The sequence below is a fragment of the Argiope bruennichi genome, chromosome 6 (genome assembly GCF_947563725.1).
Source record: "Argiope bruennichi chromosome 6, qqArgBrue1.1, whole genome shotgun sequence".
In the NCBI taxonomy this organism is placed as follows: Eukaryota; Metazoa; Arthropoda; class Arachnida; order Araneae; family Araneidae; genus Argiope; species Argiope bruennichi.
In genome coordinates, this window is record NC_079156.1 from 39,069,342 (window position 1) to 39,088,445 (window position 19,104).

General features: G+C 30.0%; 1 protein-coding gene across 1 annotated transcript in view; it reads left to right on the forward strand.

Annotated features, from left to right (window-relative positions):
• The window catches only part of LOC129972330 (inactive dipeptidyl peptidase 10-like), a 475,818-nt gene that overhangs the window by 400,245 nt on the left and 56,469 nt on the right, over positions 1–19,104 (forward strand). Inside the window, exons 7-8 of the mRNA XM_056086431.1 lie at positions 1,979–2,057; positions 6,442–6,568. Coding sequence (XP_055942406.1) covers positions 1,979–2,057; positions 6,442–6,568 — 206 coding nt within the window. The remainder of the gene's footprint in view (positions 1–1,978; positions 2,058–6,441; positions 6,569–19,104) is intronic.

Genomic DNA, 19,104 nt, shown 5'->3' on the forward strand with positions numbered 1-19,104 from the left:
AGACCATTTTGATGGGGTTTTTTCTATTTCTAATGGTAATTTCTGAACAAAAAGTACTATTCTCTTGGGAATGTATCCCATTATTGACTTACTGTCCGTTATTTTCTAAAAATTATACATTTCTTGTATTGGTCCTTGTATTCAATGAAATGTTTTGACTTTCCAGAAAATGCTCTAGAAAATTACATAAAAAATAAATGTATCAAAATGAAAATGCTTTATATTGTCGATTAACTTTTTTACAATTCAAGGCTTTATTCTTTCCAACCCATTAGGGTAAAGGATTATCTACTTTTTCTTGCAAATTAAATTGAGGCTCAGTAATTAATTCCTTATATTGATGGTATAAAGAAAATAAATGTCTTTTGTAGATTATTTTTGTTATTATAAATTTCATTCGATGGAACTATTTAATATTTGTACAATAAAAACTTCCTATGGGGATTTTAATAATGCTGTAAAAATTTTATAATTAATTAATCTCTTCAAGGATTTTTTTTAGATTTCTAATAAAACGAATTTATTCTCACAAGAAATTAAATAAAAAAAACATTCCCTTTTTATAACAGAAAAATTGTCAAATTAATTTCCTTTGTTAAAAATGTTATAAACAAATTTAAAGTTTTTCATTATAAATTTTATTCAATAAAAAATTATACACGCTTTTGTTGTCATTCAAATAAATTCTGGAATCAAAATAAAATACTGAAATAACAGAATTTCTCAGACGACATTTAAACAAACAAATTTATCCAAGACAGAATTTATTTCGATACAAGCATAATATTCTATGCAGTAAAAAGAAAGTTTTTCTTTCGGAAACCTGACATTAGAATTGCTAATACTTTTCAGAAATGCATGTCTATTGTATTCGTCAGACATAGGAATATTTCAATTTGGAGCAATATATAATAAATTGTCGCGACTTTAATTATTCAAATTTTTTCTGATTCCAACCTTTAAATCTAAATAAATTAACATAGTTACTTGACAAATCTAAAAAAATGTAATATGGTAGAAGATTCTAACGATGCTGTTTTGTTTCTTTTTTTATAATCCACTTTAAAAATAGTTGAAAGCAAAGAGATAACCGTCTGTATTTTTGCAAAGTACCCCAAAAGAATTGATTTGTTAAAAAATTTAATATAACATGCAAATGATATTTTATCTTCTATTACATCTTTTTATAAAACAAGATTAATCGAATTTTTAGTAAAATAAGATTAAATGGAAATTTCTTATATTCTTTTCTGAATTATTTTAATACCACAAATTTGTTTCGCTAAAATAAAAAAAAAATTACTAAGTTAAATTTTTTATACCAGAAATTTAGAATTTCGTGGCAAATGATCAGAATGTATTTATTAATTTAATTTGATAATTTGCTATTTTTTATATTTAGAATTTTTTTATATTTATATATTTTATTTAAAAAAGATTAAAACATCGTGATATTTTCAATGTGTGCAGATTTATTAATTTTATTGAAGGAAAACTTTTATAATTCTAAATAAGATAATAAAAGTTCTAAGAATGATCAATTTTTTTTATGTAATCAATCCACTGTAGAAATAGTTAAACACAAATATCAAAATTTAATATCTTTCTTTCTCTTTAAATATGATATAATAATTTTCTAATAATTAGTATTTTTTAACTTTGATCTTTTTTATATTTTATAATAAAAAATAAATTTTATTGCAAAAAAAATTAAATATAAATTATTTAACCATATACTAATGAATAATTTTCAATCTATTTACGGAACAAATTTACTAACTAAAAATTTGAAAAGAAAATTTAATATTTACATTTTTTTACTGCAGCAATGTGTAATTTATTTATTTTTGTTTTAAACCATATAATTTAATAGTTTTTCTTACTATTTCTACTTTTTAGTAAAAAGTGATAAATAATAATTATTCATTCGAGATGTTTGAGATGATGTTTCGAATCTAATTTATCTCTTTAATTCTAGGCAAACGCAGCCTTTTTTACCAGATATGCCCAATGCAGTCTTTCAGTACGTAGTTTGGGGTAGTAAAGATAGCCAACTGGTAAGCTTCTTTTTTCAAATTTAGCATATTTTCTACTCTATAGTTGTAGCATGTTATTTTCATTATACATTTTCAGCTGTTGATGATCTTTCTACTTCTAAAATTGGTAGATTGAATAGATTTGCACATAAAAAAAATCTTTCGGAAAAAAAAATTTTTTTATCTAATTTAAGTAAAAATTATTTATTATGAAAGAATTAATTTAAATTTATGAAATCTTTTTGAATGATATTTTTCTATGGATTTTATTGCATTTAGTATAAATGCTATTACATCTTATTATAATGTTCTAGTATCATTCATTTTTTAAAGCAAATAATTACGTATTAGTTGTTCTAGTAGTAGTTCCTCAAAAAAAAGTAGTGAAAATTAAATTTGATGTTAACATTTTGCCTCATTTATCAAAGCTCAATTCATTTTCTAGAGACTATTAAGTTTACGAGTTCTATTTCTTTAATGTTTTTCGCGAATCAATCACAACAAAGCAAGACTTTTTTCTTTGTTAAATTTAATTTTCACTTCTTTTTTTCAAACAAAATAACCATTGCGACACCATTTCAAAATGTAAAACTCTTTTAGAACAGAATTTCTTTCATCGAATTTCACCTGATGAAAAAGTAGTTATAAACATTTTTCGACAAAGTCGAATTTTTCGAAAAATAGTGTAGATGTTAATCTAAAATATTACATGATGCTATAAGCTATCTAGATTTCAACATTAGAAGACGCCCATGGTATCGACCAGCGTCGATTGGAGTTTCTTGGAGCATGAGTCAGGGTAGAAATCTTTCGCCGTACAAACTGCCTATTTCCATTACATGTTGCATGTACTAAATATATGTCTGACTTTTAGTTTATTATTATGCAACCCCATCTGATCGCCATATTTTTGGAATAATGGTAGCTCGGTTGCTATAAGTCTGTTGAAACTAAAATTACTCTAATATGTACCCATAACTTTCTGGCATATATGTCCCAATGTCAAAATTAATATGTATTAATATGTGGAATATATGTTTAAATCTTTATATATACATGTGTCTATATCTTTAATTATAAGTTTATAATTTATAGATATAAAATAACCATATACTATGTTTATTTTTATTTAAAGATACGCTTATACTTTTAAAAATAAAAAATATATAATATAAACATTTTAACAACACATGGTCGAAAAGATGGAATTTTAACTTCGACTTATTTCATCTCGGGAGGCATAATTTGTACAAAGCAACAAGAGATAATAAAAAGCAATAAAAGATACGTCAGTCTACATCGGACACAAGAGCAAATGAGACGGAAGTTTGTCCCTTCACTGATTTCACTATAAGATTCTGATTGGAACTTCTTTGCCACGTGTCGATTTGTTAAGAGAGTATTGGATATTTTTAAAAGGATGTGTCAAACATTACGGATTTTTATCCCTTCTCTCTCAGTGTGAGAACAGTTTTCTAGAACACCTGTAGGATTAATTAAATTAAAAAAGTGGGAATTGGATCGGGAAATAAGAGAACTTCTCCGAATGGAGTTAAGAGAAACTAATTTAAGATAAACATTAGGAAATTAATTAGAATTTATTTAAGATTTTAAAATATCATTACCTAAATAATATAATATGTTAAAAACATTTAAACATATCTTTGAAGTTTTTTATTAATTTTTTTAAATTCCTCATAAAATTATTCATTAAATTTCTAGCTTATTATTTCTAAAATCACTTTTAAACTTTCCAGAGTGTCCCCACCCCATCTACTTTCAACATAATGGCACGTTTTAATGAAACATGACATTTCAAGCTTTAACTGTCAATTGAAACATGCCAAACATTAAATGACATATTGATGAAAAGAATCTAGTGGATGCAGTTTGATTCATTTCCCTTGGTACCCATTCAGAATTTAATGCAAATTTTGTTGTAACGATTATTTTTAAACTTCCTCTATCTAGATTGATATATTTTTTAATTATCTGGTTTATATGAATACGAAATAGCACACGAACGTACAATTTACATTTTGATAGATGTGACGTAGATTTAACCATGATAAAACCATGTGTCATATTTCATTCATTCATAGTGTTTGTTTGCATATAGATGGACGGATAGACACACAAACTTTTCGTCTATCATATTTGTCCAAAATTTAATACATATATATAATTTTGATATAAAGACTTTGTACTACTTCATTTGTGTCGTTTTTGGGTGTTGCGTTCATTATAAAACAGATATAATTCCGAAAATGCATTTTTTTTTTGTATTCTTTAAGGAGTGTAAAGCTGCTAAAATTCAGAAATCCATGAAACTCTTGACATCGAATTGTTATAGATTACAACTCATTCTTTCTCTACAAAAATCAAATCATTTTTAGCCCTAATATGATACAAGCAAAAAAGCATATCTCAGCACTTACTTTAAAAATAAAATCAATGTAACTATTTTTTCCTGAGTTTCACTTTCAAAAATGGAACAGAGAAAAAAAATGAGCCTATTCTTTCCGAGTGGTTGATGTTGGCCGGAAATTTATCCAATCAAAAGTTGAAATCTCCCTTAAAATTTACATAACGAACCCTATTTATCTGTCTGCTTCCGCAGTTTAGACAGTAACACTCTTCAAATTCTACGAAGAATTCTTCGAAAATTGCCTATTCCTAAAGAGATTGGTTTGCTACGAGGATAAAAATGAAAAACGCTTCAGTAAATTTGTTCCGCGTGACAAGGCTTAGCGTTGCATTGAAATTTAGCACTGTATATTTTTTCCGCACTTTCGAACATTATTCGATAGAATAAATCACTTGGATGTCTATTTTAAGGAATAATGAATAAAAGTTCACAATCTGGATACTTTGTAGAACCTAAATAAAAGAAAAATACAGCGTAAATTTTAATTTATTTGCTCTCTAATAAGCACAATTTTAAATTATGTGCTTTTTTATAATCGAATATTTTAAGTCTCTAGTTTTGAGTATTTAGAATTTAATGTATAATATGTGTTAGAGATAAGGAAGAAATTGAAACGATCTGTATAACCAGTAATATGGTCCTTTCATACAGATGTTTTCTCTTATCAAGACACAATAGCTAATCTCTAAACCATTAGATTAATGTAAATTTCCAGTTGGAAAAAAGCTTTAAAGGAAATAATTAGGTTTTATGTTGTTTTTCAGTAAATATGTTTATGGAAAAGTTATAAATTCTAATTTTTATACAGGCGCCAGTCCTTTCAATTATATTTTGAAAAAATCTGTTGACATCCTAATAAATATGGTAAAAAAAATAATATTTTATAATAAAAATTTCCCGAATTATAGTATTTATTTTAAATGGGATTTATGCAAATTTAGTTAAGGAATAATTTGAAAAAGCCATACTACAATGCATAACTCAGTTTCCAAATGATCTCTTAAATTCGGATTTCATTTTTAGTGTAAAATTCTCCCAAAAAAATATTAGAAATACTTATATTCTCTCTACATTTAAGAGCTGTAGAGCTTAAATATAAGCTTGTTCCAGGCAATCAATTTCAAAAAAAGTTTTAAAGCAGTATTTGTTTCTAGTGTATTTAGATTAAACACGACTATCAAGATTCTCAATGAATCTATACATTTTCTGAAGAATACATATTTCACCATGATTAGCTGACGAAAAATGTGATACCTCAAACACAATTCAATAAAATTTGATGTAATTTGGTTTGAATACATAAAAAAAAACTCTTTGAAGGTGAAAGAGACAATATATTTTAAGATCCCTTATTTGGTCGTGTTTTACTATCATTCTCAGTTCGAAACAGAAAGTTTTCGATGAGAAATCAATAGCGAGAACTTTACATAAAATATCTATTGATGAAAATAATTTTTATCTAGTGATCTGTCACATTATAGATAGTTTGGAAAGTATATATAAGAAATAAAAGTTAAATGCTTCCATAATTTTGAAATTTTATTCTTTATCTTAACATTAAAAATCTTTCGGGAATTTCAAGGAAAAATGTCGAATTTTTATATATCACCAAGGTTCTTTGTCTAAACCTTGGCGAGCATGATGCTGTGAACCGAGTAAAAAAGCAGAGAGCAGCAAAAACAGAAACCGTGAGGAAGTATTCAATTTTTGAAAGAAAAAAAAAAACTTTCCCCACGCAATTTCGGAGTTAAAGTTACAGTGACGATGAAGTTAGAGCAATTAGGAAATTATTTTTATAAAGCAAATTAATTAGAAATTTTTACATATATAATATAAATTAATAATCTTTTTCTCTAATTTTTATCTTTTAAGGTATATTAACTATTTGGTACTATAATGAGTTCTTTTTATATATCTTTTTTTTTGTCATTTATCTCGAATCTTGTCAGAGATGTCAATCAGATGTTCCTTTTTTAGGCTTACGTGTATCGAAACAATATTTATTATCTCAATTCCTATGGCGACGGTGCCAAACCTTCAGCCCTCACGCAGTCCGGCGAAGAAGGGGTCATCTTCAACGGACTTCCAGATTGGATATACGAAGGTAGGTGCAATGCTACATCCCGTTATTCATCAAAATGTACTACTTATCTATATGTGGACAAGTCAGCTCCCCCGTCCATTTTGCGACATCCTGTCCTTTAACTCTTTCATGGCAACTCAGAAACCCTTCATCTTTGCTCGGAAGTTTTTGATACAAAAGAGTCTTTAATGATTCGTCTTACAAAAATATATCATATACTTGATTAAATTTCCAATTCATCATAGGGAATTATTCCAATTATATTAACCCTCAGTGCTAGTTTGCTATATTTTAATATTCCCCGCATTTTATTCATGATATATCCTTAAGCTTCCTCAAGTACCTAATTTTTATTTTTTTCTCTCATACTGTATATTATCAAGTTCATTCATCCAGTTTTATTGTACTCCAGATATTTTTAATTCTAGTTTTTACTTTTATTTTGTTATTTTATATTATTCGTATTTTGTCATTTGTATGTTTCTTTCCAGTTGATTACAGTGTAATTTTTCCTTTCTTCCTTTTTTCGGTTTTGTTTTTAATAAAGTCCATCTGCATCTATACCAAACTGGAAAGAGGCCACATGAGCTCTAGAAACATAAATATGGTGTGGCGTTAAGTGTTAAACTAATTATCTACAGTGTACTTTTGTACAATTGCGTCAACGATTAATCAGCTAAATGCCAATTATTATTCCCAATTTCAATAAAATTTCTAATAATCCCAATTTCAATAAAATTTCTAATAATAAAATTTCTAACCAATGTTCTATGCTATCTCCCGTAATAGCATAGAACATTGGCGAGTTCTGTGCTATCAAGTAAAAGCTCTCAGAACTTTAACAATGCTTATGGGTTTATGAAAAAATCTTTTTTCTTTTGAAATATTCCTAGTATTTTTAAGCTTTTAAATCATTTTTCTATCTTTCGTGTATTTGATTTTGAAAATGCGGTTGTATTTAGAAACATTTATTTGTATTATTAGCAGCCATAAACTTTATACCACTTCTTTCTTCAATTGCTCTCGATTATATCTCATTTATATTTTAATACATCAATTTTCATACGGCATTCTCTTAATTGTTTGTTTTTATACACTGTTTATTAGCAGAGTGATGTTTGTACTATTTTCCTAAATTAGATTGTATTGTGTAAAATTTTAAGGTAGGTAACTATGTTAAAAAGTCGATTTTTTGCAAAATTATGAATTTTTTATAAATTTGATATTCTTAATGTTTAAACAGGTTTTTTTAGAAAAACGTTAGAATTTTGTTTCTTACTTTTTGGGAAGTTACTCTAATTATTACATTTGAATTTACATACGTTTTAATGCTATTTTGCATCCTTAAACGCAATTATCTCAAAATTCTAACCATTGATAGAATTTTCTAAAAAAAAGCTTCATTAATTTAAATCGTATGCATATTTTTTGTTCAAATTTCTCTATGTTTTGCAGTTCATGAACAAAAAATAAGTAATCTGTTCCTTTAGAAATATTTTGTAGTTGTTTTACTGCTTCAATGTGAAAGAAATTGAAAATTTCGTGTTATTTATCAGTCGAACTCCAATATTCAAAGAATGGATAGAAATGCAGCTTATTTTTTTAATTCAGGAATTAAAGAATATATTTCTTAAGCTATCAGAAAAATTAAAGAAAATCATTTTATGAGCCTCTAAACTAGAGTATTGTCACATAGATGAAGTTAGCATATATAAACCGTGTGTTAACTAAAGTCAAAAATAACACCCGCTAATCTCAACTGGAGATTTTATTTAAGGAACTAAACCTTACATCTGTTTCTATCCACAAGACGAAATGACTCGATTCTTCCAGATTTAGAAAGATACAGAAAGTATATGAACATTCTAGAACAAACGAGAAATAACAGAAAGTAAATTGACGACAAAACAATTTTTAGATAACTTGCCTGCAGTCCGATACGAAATTGCGAACTGTCGCTTTCAGTTCATAGCATTCTACCACTAAGCCATCCAGTCCGCGCCAAATTAGTACAAGTTTCTTTACAATATTTTTGAGTTATACCTCATTTTAGCTTTTAAAAAAAGTCACTTTTCAGCAATTTTTAAAAAAAACTTTTGCTTCTTAATGGTATATTTTGGTTCCATAGATGTTTTTTTTTCAATCTTTTTTAAGCAAATATTTAAAAATATAACTATTTGTTTGTTTGTTTGTTTGTTTTTTGAAAAATTCATCCCGAACGTAATCACATACCTCAACCTCTTGACATACGAATTTGTCTAACTTCCCAATTAGATGGCACATCCTATTTTCGATTTTTATTTTTATTGTTGTTTGTTTGTTTCTTATGGCACTTGCCACTGACAAGCCCGCTGTTACGAAGACAGCGATTTAAGCCTGAGGGGAACGTCTCTTATTTTTTATAGCAGCGCCAACTAGGGCCAAGAGTACGACTTTGCCACTCACGCATCACTCATTCGCTTGCACAACCCCTTTTTACAGGAGGGCACATTCACACATCTCACAGATAGAACAACAGAAGAACAACCATGCCCAAACCGGGACTCGAACCCGGGACGCCCTGATCACGGGGAAGACGCGCTACCCCTATGCCAGGACGCCGGCACTTTTATTTTTATTTTGATTCTTATAGTAACATAAGGAGAATTTGTGGCATTGAAGTATTTCTAAATGATTTTTTGTAGTTTTAAATTCCAAACTCTGCTCGTTTAATTGGAGATATAAAACTAAAAATTCAGTAATTCACGTGTCGGATCCTCATTATATACAAAAGGGTTAAGGTTCTTTAGCCTTTGATTTTGAAAACTCAATGCAAAACTCTTTCCTTCGTTTTGCACTCAAAACTTCTTTATCTCTTCCACTTTATGTCTGCTGCACTTTTTAAATAAGCATAAAGTTTAAAGTCACAGGGATATAACTCATTTTATATACATCAATGGTGGAACGGAAATGTCACGAATAATATCAAAATGTATACAACATGAAGTTTGGACATCAAAACACAAACGCGATTACTTATTTTGTAAGTTAAAAATATAAATCCTGCCAGGCTCGTAAATATGAATAATGATGCTAACTATATTGCTATTCCTTCTGCATTTACCCTTAAACGCCTAATTAAACAAGCTGTCAGTAAAAATGTAAATTAACGATTTACTGCCAATCCATTTGCGCATATTTTTAAATCAAATGAGAAATTCCAAGCGAGTTCCAAGCTCTTCCCTCATAGAACCAATGCAAAGATTTTGCCTAATAGAATATCAATATATTCCCTCAAGAAGTTGTTGTAATGACGTTATAGAGCTCTTCTAAGCGAGCCCTTATACTCCTTAACAATCAATGCGAACGTTAAATATACATTAGCATACCAATTAGGGTCCTTCAGCTAACGCTGGATTAAAGCCTCCCAGAAGATATCCACTTCATGTAGGCGCGAAAGATTATCGGCTTTCAAGAACCATAAGGAGTTAAATTGGGTTTTAACGCGAAACTAATATGTATTTACGTGTACTCCATTAACCATTTAGGGCAATAAACTGGACATCGCCAAAATGTTGAATTTTTTTATCTCAATTACGCCAACTTTCCTTAAAGAACGTATGTTAATCTTGGCAGTAAATTTTTCTTAATATTGTGCTTGAAGCTCGCATTAGAGGTCCTCCTTGGCGAAATGCAAATTTGTGATCGATCTCGCAGCAGTAGTCCAATTGGCGAATTCTCCGGTTTCGGCAGGATTAATCGCCAAACTTTGAGTAGAAAGACGAGTATGCATTATTCAGAACATTTCTGGCTGGTTGAATGTAGATTAGGTTGATTAATGAGACAATAGGGAAGTGTAATTACTCATCTGAGCACATGACAGAGTTCTTGCAGAGGATATGGCTTCTCATTTTGTGGCCGATCGGTGCTTTGGATCTTTTCAGAAAATAGATAGAACGGCAGTTGAACTCTGCATTTGTATTAATAAATTCAGTAGAAAGCTGATAAATTTCAGCTATGGATCCCTTCCGTCGTCTTAAAAGTAAAAGTGGCGGTCGCTAATCACCAATGTTTAATATGCGCATGTGATTAAGGCAAAATGACACGTGGTATCAGAAAAAGATTTATGAATTAAAATATGCGAGTAAAGACGCTAGTTAGAAATATCCATATCATTTTGGTCCTGATAAAAATTAAATTATGAATCTTTGGATTCTATAACACATTACTTATTAAAAATCAACCTAAAATATAATAGTTTTTTTTTATTCTTATTTAGTATTATTTTTCGTTTCTTAAAAATCACTACTTTGAGTTTCTTTTCTTTCTTAATTCAATTATAAGATTTAACTCAAAAGTGATCTGCCTTTCCAAATATCTGTAATTTTTTATTTCATATCATTCAAAGTCATTTACAAGTTTTGGGTGTTCTATAAGTTCTTCCATCAAATTTCGTTGCTTTGCTGCTCATAGATTTTCAAACATTCCAAGATAACAGTTATTCACAATGATCATACCTTCCTTAACTCTTTCACTATTGATCCGGCCGTGCTAATTCTATCCTGGAAGGTCGGTTTCTTTTCCAAAAGAGGGATGTAGGATGTAAAACGTATTATCACCAATGATATCCTCGCTTCAATCCTGCATCCGTTTTTGAAACAGAAATCGACCCGCCAAAATTGGATTTGAACTGCCGTTTGGGCCGAATCAGTAGTGAAAGGGTTAAAAGTGCATTTTCGCCTGTGAAATAACACGATGCAATTTTTTTTCTCCTCTGTCTCAGTCATTTCTGTGAAATCGTGTGCTACATTTACGAACTCCCTATTCTTGTGTTACGAGGGCAAGTCAAAAATGATCTACACTTTCGGCATAACTCTGCTTAAACTGTGCGCACTGACTTTTTATTTTATTGTTATACTGTTGTGGTAATGCTATGAACGTTTGATCATAATTCCGCCATTTTCCTTCCTTCTGTTGAAGATATATCATGGCTGCTCCATTAGAAGTTTGCGCCAAAGAGGAACAACGAGCAGTGATCCGTTTCCTCTGGTTGGAGGGTGTCAAAGGGTCAGACTATCATCGAATATGGGGGAAGTGCACTATCACGTAAAACTGTGTTTTTGTGGCTCGAGAAGTTTAAAAGTGGTCGAACAAGTGTAACGCATGAAGAGGGAGCAGGACGGCCATCAACCTCCACTGCAGATGACAACATTCAGCAAGCTCAACAGATGGTTCTGGCGAATAGGCGAATCACTATCGATGAGGTAGCATCTGCTTTTGAACATCAGTCATGGCTCTGCGCCGATTTGCCTCAGATTTAAACGTGCAAAATGCGGTGCAAAAGTGGCCTCACGACCAACCGAAGACCTTTTATTTGGAAGGAATACGTAAGCTCGTTAACCGTTGGGCCAAGTGCATTGAAAAGGTGGAAGACTACATAGAAAAATAATTTGCCTAATATAACCCTAGCTTCATGTTAATAAACTGTAGAATGAAAAGTGTAGATAATTTTTGACTTGCCTACATATCATTGCATAGTTTTGTATTTCTGACATTCTTGGAATTTATTGAACAATTTTTCTGAATCATTTTAAATACCATGGAATACCTCAGAAATGGCTTAGTTATATTAATATCCCTTTTGGAAGCAGCGCGAGGTATATTTTGGAACGGACCTCGTGATTTTGAACCCCTATGACATGACGACACCTAAGCTGGCACCTCCCACTCCAAACTTCCGCACCACAAGGGGAAATCATTTAACTCACTATATGAAATTTAAACGTGCACCAAGTACGCATGATGGTTTTTTTATTGGAATCGAGATTCGAACTTGGGACCCACCGGCACTGCAGCCGTTACCTCACCACTAGACCATCGTGGCCCCTACTATATGAGATTGAGAAGTTTCTGACCAAGTAGGCTGGTTAGCACTTTAATATCGGGTATAACAATAGTATAGGATTCGTCTATTCTTATGTTGGAATATACTTCCAATGAGAAGGTTGGACTATGTTTGGTAATAGCTATTAGAACTCCATCCTCAAATTCCGTGTGCTGTTGTCACTAACATCATTCAGTTTAATTCAAATGCTGAGACATGTTTGGGGTAGTTGCATAGTGGTTTATCTCCACTAATAAAGAATCGCATGTGTGCATGTTAGCTTTCTACAGACTAAGCAGTTGGTCTAGAGTGAACCAAATTTGGCATATATAGACGGTAGAACTCTATATTTCGGTGAGATTTTTGTTTTATTAATAATTGAAAAATGAATGATATTTTGGTGTTTTCCTGTGGTACCTTCCGAAAATATTAAAGCACAAAAATTATTTTTGCGTAGTTTTTTTTAACTATATTTCTAATTTCAATTTATTTTTAGTGTTATCTTTTCACCCGAGTTTTGACAAGCTTTAAAAAAATATTTTTAGCAAAACTTTCGATAATAATTTTCTTTAGTGAAATTCAATCTATTTTTATTGTTTCATCAAATATTTAATCGCGACGTTTCCTTTTAGTATTGAAAGATATAAAAAGATTCTGCTTCTTACCTCTGTAGATTACATCAGGAATTAAATACATTCAATATCCCCAGTGAACCAACAGTTCGCCAAAGAAGACGAGCTGTTATATATTTCAGTACGAAGAGATCCAGTCATATGCATAGATAGTTTTCCTTATTCAATAAGAATTGAAATATTGGATAAAGACTGGTTGATTTTAAAATAAAATCCGAACCAATGACAATAATTTAATTTTATTAGTTCGGATAAATTAAAATGTTTACTTTTATCCTTTCATTAATAAAAATGTTCCCTACGAAATAACTGGCAACAACTTGCATAATATATGAAGTATAACTTGAAAATCCGTGAAGAAAATCCTGTAACAACCGTTGTTCCATCGCGACATTAGTTCAACCCTTACTATCCAACAAATCAAAGGTTTAATATAATAGCTGTCGCAAAAGTGCTTACGACAGCTTTACATATGCGCCGAGGCAATTTGCTTTACCTGCGGCTGTCTTGAAAATGCCGGTTAAAATAAACGGTTAATAATAGTTTGATGCATTAGATATTGCAGACTAGACGAAAGTTTTCTCCATCACTAACTTAAAAGAATTCAGACACTCAAATTATCAATGATTTTCGAAATCTATAATATATTTCTGTTATCATTGCAGACAATGGCAGATTTCTGACTAGATTGCTACCTAGAGTCTTAGAGATGTTAGAGTCAATTAAAAAATTTTATTCCTTTGCTTACCAAATAAACTCATAAAATTTTTTTTTGAAATCTATGAACTAAAAAATATGGAATAGGACTTTGCCAAATACAGTTGAACGGGTTCCTATGTCTTTCAATAAATCCATTTAGATATTAACCCTTAACGAACGTGTAGAATCTATGTTAATGAAAAAACAAACAAAAAATGTCATAATGGAAAAACATAAATTTATTTTACTTGTACGTTAAATAGTAAAATTAGTCAAACCTTGCTTAAAGAGCAATTTGCATAATGAGCAAAATAAAATGTAAAAAAAATGACTTGATTAATGAGCGATGTTTCGCAGAACGAGTGACGCGGATTCATCCTGACGCCACATGGTATATTGACCTGCAGCGATCTTTGTTGAGCACTTTTATGCAGAAAAGCTTTATATTTACAAGGGAGAAGTTTTGACCGGATAGCGCTGTTGAACTTGACTCCAAGGAATTTAAATAAGGGTCCTAATCTATGAAATTTTGCCTTTGTTCGAGATTATGGGGATAGACATGTATGAATTAGTTTGTGGAAGAACATAGCCAGATCTACCAAAGAACTTATGGCGCTGCATTCTGTGTCACAGCAAAAAGCTGCGGAAAAATATTGGTAAGAAAAAGAAATAATCAAAGCAGCAACCTTCCAATGAAATAAGTGAGATGCTGAAAGCGTGAGAAATTATTGCATCTTATGTTCAGAAGCATTGGCCTGATTATAAAAGACAAATAATAAAAGAATGAATAAAATCAGTAATTTTGATTGCTTTGCTTAATTTAATTGTTGATTAAGTTAAAAATATTTTGAAACATGAAATTAAATTAACCAGATTTTAGGGGGGACTCGCAGTGTGCACTGTCACAGAGCCTCAAAAAGTTTAAATCAGCCACTGATCACAATACATGATAAATTAATATGCTATGCTCATAAAACATACGATTAATTTATAAGTAAGTGCTATTTGTAATTTGTGAACTACCAACTGATTTGAGACGTTTCGGGTATCTTAAAATATTTTGCGTTGAAATATATCTATTAGAAATTTTAACTTAACTTCTCTTATTGTTCGCTCTTATTTGACTTAGCTAGTTTCATTTTATGAAAGGAGAATTTAAATTTTTTTTCCATCAATATACTATTGTTTTATAATTTTGAACGTTTGTATGGCCCGATGTTAGTGAGATATTTTGATATTTTTTCAAATTATCACTTAATTATGAGGAATATTATAAATAGAATTTTATAAATTTTGATTCGGTATATAAGACACCATCTTTTTAGAAATTCCATAAAAATTCCTGAGAAAATTATATAATTATTATAATATTGAAGTATGAAATATATTAACTATTTTTAAACTGTTATTACGTCATTATTTAAAATAAATAACAATAAATATTTTTAATATGCTTTTCAATAAAAGCATATTTTTATAAAAGCATTTTTTGTTATTTCTGTACTAAAAAGTATTAGTGCGTGCTAAAAAGTAGAAAGCAATTTATTAAAAATTTGGAGTTTAAAAAAAATCGTAAAGCGCAAGATGCTGAAATAAATACTACAAAGAAATTACTTTATTAATTATTTCTATTACTTTGTAATTAGAAATTACAAAGAAATTACTGCATTGAATATAATTAGAAATAAATTGCTCAAACATGTATTTTACCGCCTTTAATGACCTCAAGAAATTTTCTCGCTTGAACTCAAATAAAAAATGCCATCCCTCCCCTCCTCCCTTCATAAAATTGTGGACTTCGGCAAAATCATGAATGGCATAATAAAACTTTTTATTTTTCTAATCCTGCACATGAGAATTTTGTGCTTCATAATATCGTGAAGAAAATTGAATATGCATTTTTGACGTTTTGCATTTCTTGTAAACGCAATAATTCAAAAATGAAATGTGAAAATATGATACCAACTAACGATCAACTCTCTGATGGATTTGATTCCAAATTTAATAAGAATTTGCATTTCAGGTATTTAAACTGCGTACAAAATTTGGCTTATCCAGGTTGTTGCATGTTTTGACTTTATCGTATTTGCATGCATGAGAAAACACAGATAGGCAACTCCTTGAAGGACTGCGTTTAAAATTTGATACAGATCTATACTTAAGACGTTTTAAACTGAATACGAAATTTCATCTATGCATTTTTTCTTTGCAACCATCGTGTTTGCTTGTAATTGGATGATTAGACAGATTTCATGTAAATAAATTTAGTTCAAAATTTGATAGAAATCTACTCATTCGGCGTAAAGAACATAAGCCAAATTTCATTCATCTAGCTCAAAATATTTTTGAGTTGTTGTGCTCACAGAAAGACCTAACTCCAAAATGGTGTTTTTAAGATCAGGTCTGATACGTGGAAATTGTTTAAAATCTAGGGTTCCAATTTTTTGGCAATTACAATTTTTGTGTTATACGTATTTCATATAAGAGAAAGTAAATATTCATACATTGTATGATTACAATGATTTCAGATATAGTATTTCTATTAATGTCTTATCTTTTTAAAATTATTTTTAAGGATTTACAGATTTCAGATTTAAAAGATTATTTTCATTGATTTACAGATTTCAGATTCAAAAGTTTATTTTTAATGATTTACAGATTCCAGGTTTAAAGGTTTTCTACATTTTAATATATAAATAAAGACTGAGTTTTAGAAACATTTAATTTATTATTCATTCTTAAAGAACTTTAAAAAAGCACTACAAATAAATTTTAATGAAAAACATCTCTCACCCTCCCCCAAAAAAATTAGATTCAAAACGTTTGTCATCAGAAATACACATATAAAAACTTCACCCCTAGGTGCTCGTCATCCGAAATCCAAACCGTCTCCCATCGGAATCATTTGCACATGCATCCAATCCAACCGTCCTTACCGGTTTCCCATATTTCCTATTTTATCGCTTACGCAACCGACGAAAACTTCTGACATATCATTTCGTCATTCTGCGGATCCATCTGGGTCATCCAATAAAACTCAAATCCCTTCTCAAAGATGGAGAATCCTTTATAGAAGATTCTAACAAGCTTTTGACAGCTCGAAATCGCATATTTTAGAGCACAGGGCATGAAATCACTCTTGCAACATCGCTGAAACATCGAAAGAAAGAAGAATGGCTTGAATCAAAATCTGTCTTTGGATCAAATATTTTACGCCAGCTGCACAGAATTTTAAGCAAATAGATTTTCTCATGTTGTTGCTATAAAAATATTATTGATTCACTTGGATGTTAATGTTGCAACATTTAATTTTATGTAATTTCTTGGATGTATACACAAGGTGGTTATAGTTAAAATTCTTCTTTGAAATGGTCATAGAAGAAAAACAACTGGATCAAATGTTATCAAACTTGATAATAGTTTATGGGAATTTCTTATCTGCCAAAAAAATTTTCAAAACCTCACCACCAGGGGTGAAATGGCGCTGTATTGATATTGTTCAGCAAAATAAGGCATGAAAAAACACCGGTTTAAAATGCGTTTAATCAATTCTGAAACGTGTTACAAAGCATGTTCAATGTGTGTTATCTCAAAAGCACTGTTTATGGTGATAATCTAAACAATTTGGCGGAACTGAAAGATACAATACAACGACATGTGTGCAACATTCCTCCTTATATGCTAAGCCTACTGTTGAGAATACAGTAATGCGATTTCACTTGCTTTCAGAAAATGATGGAAGCCACATTAAACATGCTTTGTAACATGTTTCCGAAACGATTAAACACATTTTAAACAGGTGTCTTCATGTCTCATTTTGCTTAACAGTATTGCATACAGTGCCATTTCTCCTCTGGTGGTGAGTTTTTGAACTTTTTTGGGGGGGCGGAAAAGAAATTCCTATGACCTCTTTTAAACCATTGCTAAGTTTGATAACATTCGGTCCAATAGTTTTCCTTTTATGTCCATTTTAAAGTGGAACTTTAATTATAACCACACTATATATTCGTATGAATGTTTCTGATAATTTTTTATCATGATTATTGGATGCAAATTATCTATTATATATCAACGTGCCATGATGACCATCTTGTTGTCGTATTTAATTAAAATGAATTTAAATTTAAATTACAATAAAAACAAAATTCCAGAACTGTTTTTGTAAAGCATGTCTTTTCTGAAACATACTCAACATGGAAAATTTAATCTTCATATTTTTGTCGTCATCAATGTAAAAAACCAGATTGAATAATTAGGAGTCGTAGTGAAAATTATTTGAATTTCACTTCAACAAAAACTGATATCATAATAAAGATATTTTATTATTGTTTTGTGATTTTAAGATGAATAAAAATCTTTTTTGTAATTTTTCGCAAGTTATCGTGGGAAAACCCTAAGTTTTAGCATAATTTTATTTAAATAAAGTACTAATTAAAATTTTTGAAAGGAAAATAATTCCTAGGTGCACATTTCTACCCTATGAAGTGTTGCGTCATTTTTGTGAATTAGAAAGAACTTACTAATGGATTTTTTTCTCATATCTTTCACCGTTTATGAAGTAGAATAGTTAATTCCGAAATTCGCTGAAAGATGGCATTGTAAATTGTTTCAATGAGTACCCTTTTTTACTATGGCCCCCTTAACTTTTAAGCTGTTACCGTTTAAAGAAGGGAGTTAACGGATATTAAAAATCCTGTGTATAATTTTTTTCGAATTGAGGGAGTAATAGAATACGTACACCTCTGTCATTTGTAAAAGGTGAGGCAAATGATAACACCCCCCCCCCTCCATCTATCTATTAAAATAATCGTTGCAATCGATTAAAATAATTTAGTTTAGGATAAGAAGTTACAAATTCAAATTAATAAAAGTATGATTATATAAATGAAAATTCAATCGAAATAGGGAAAATAAAAGTTGTAGGGAGAATTCTGTCCAATCGCCAAAACTGTAATGCGTCGCCCAATAGGATAACCGAACTCTGCCTTTGGCGACTTGGCGAACATTGATTGGCAACCCGTCACAACGGAAAACGAACTCTTAAAAATTTCTTCAGTCGATGTGTGATACCCTTGAGTGCATACGGTAACCCAATGTTTACTTTCTGGTTGTAATTGTTTTAAAGTATTGATTAATTAAAATTTATTTCAAATATTACTTGATTAATTCTCATAGAGTTCAATTTATAATTACATAATATATTCAGTAGATTTAATCAATTTCAGTAGAACAATCAGCTCTAAAAGTGAACTAACAATACAGATATTTGATAATCATTAAACAGTTTATTGATAACTTCCTCTTATATGAGTATTCAAAAAGCTAGAGAAAGAAGAATCTTTTTTCGTGCAATGACCAATTTT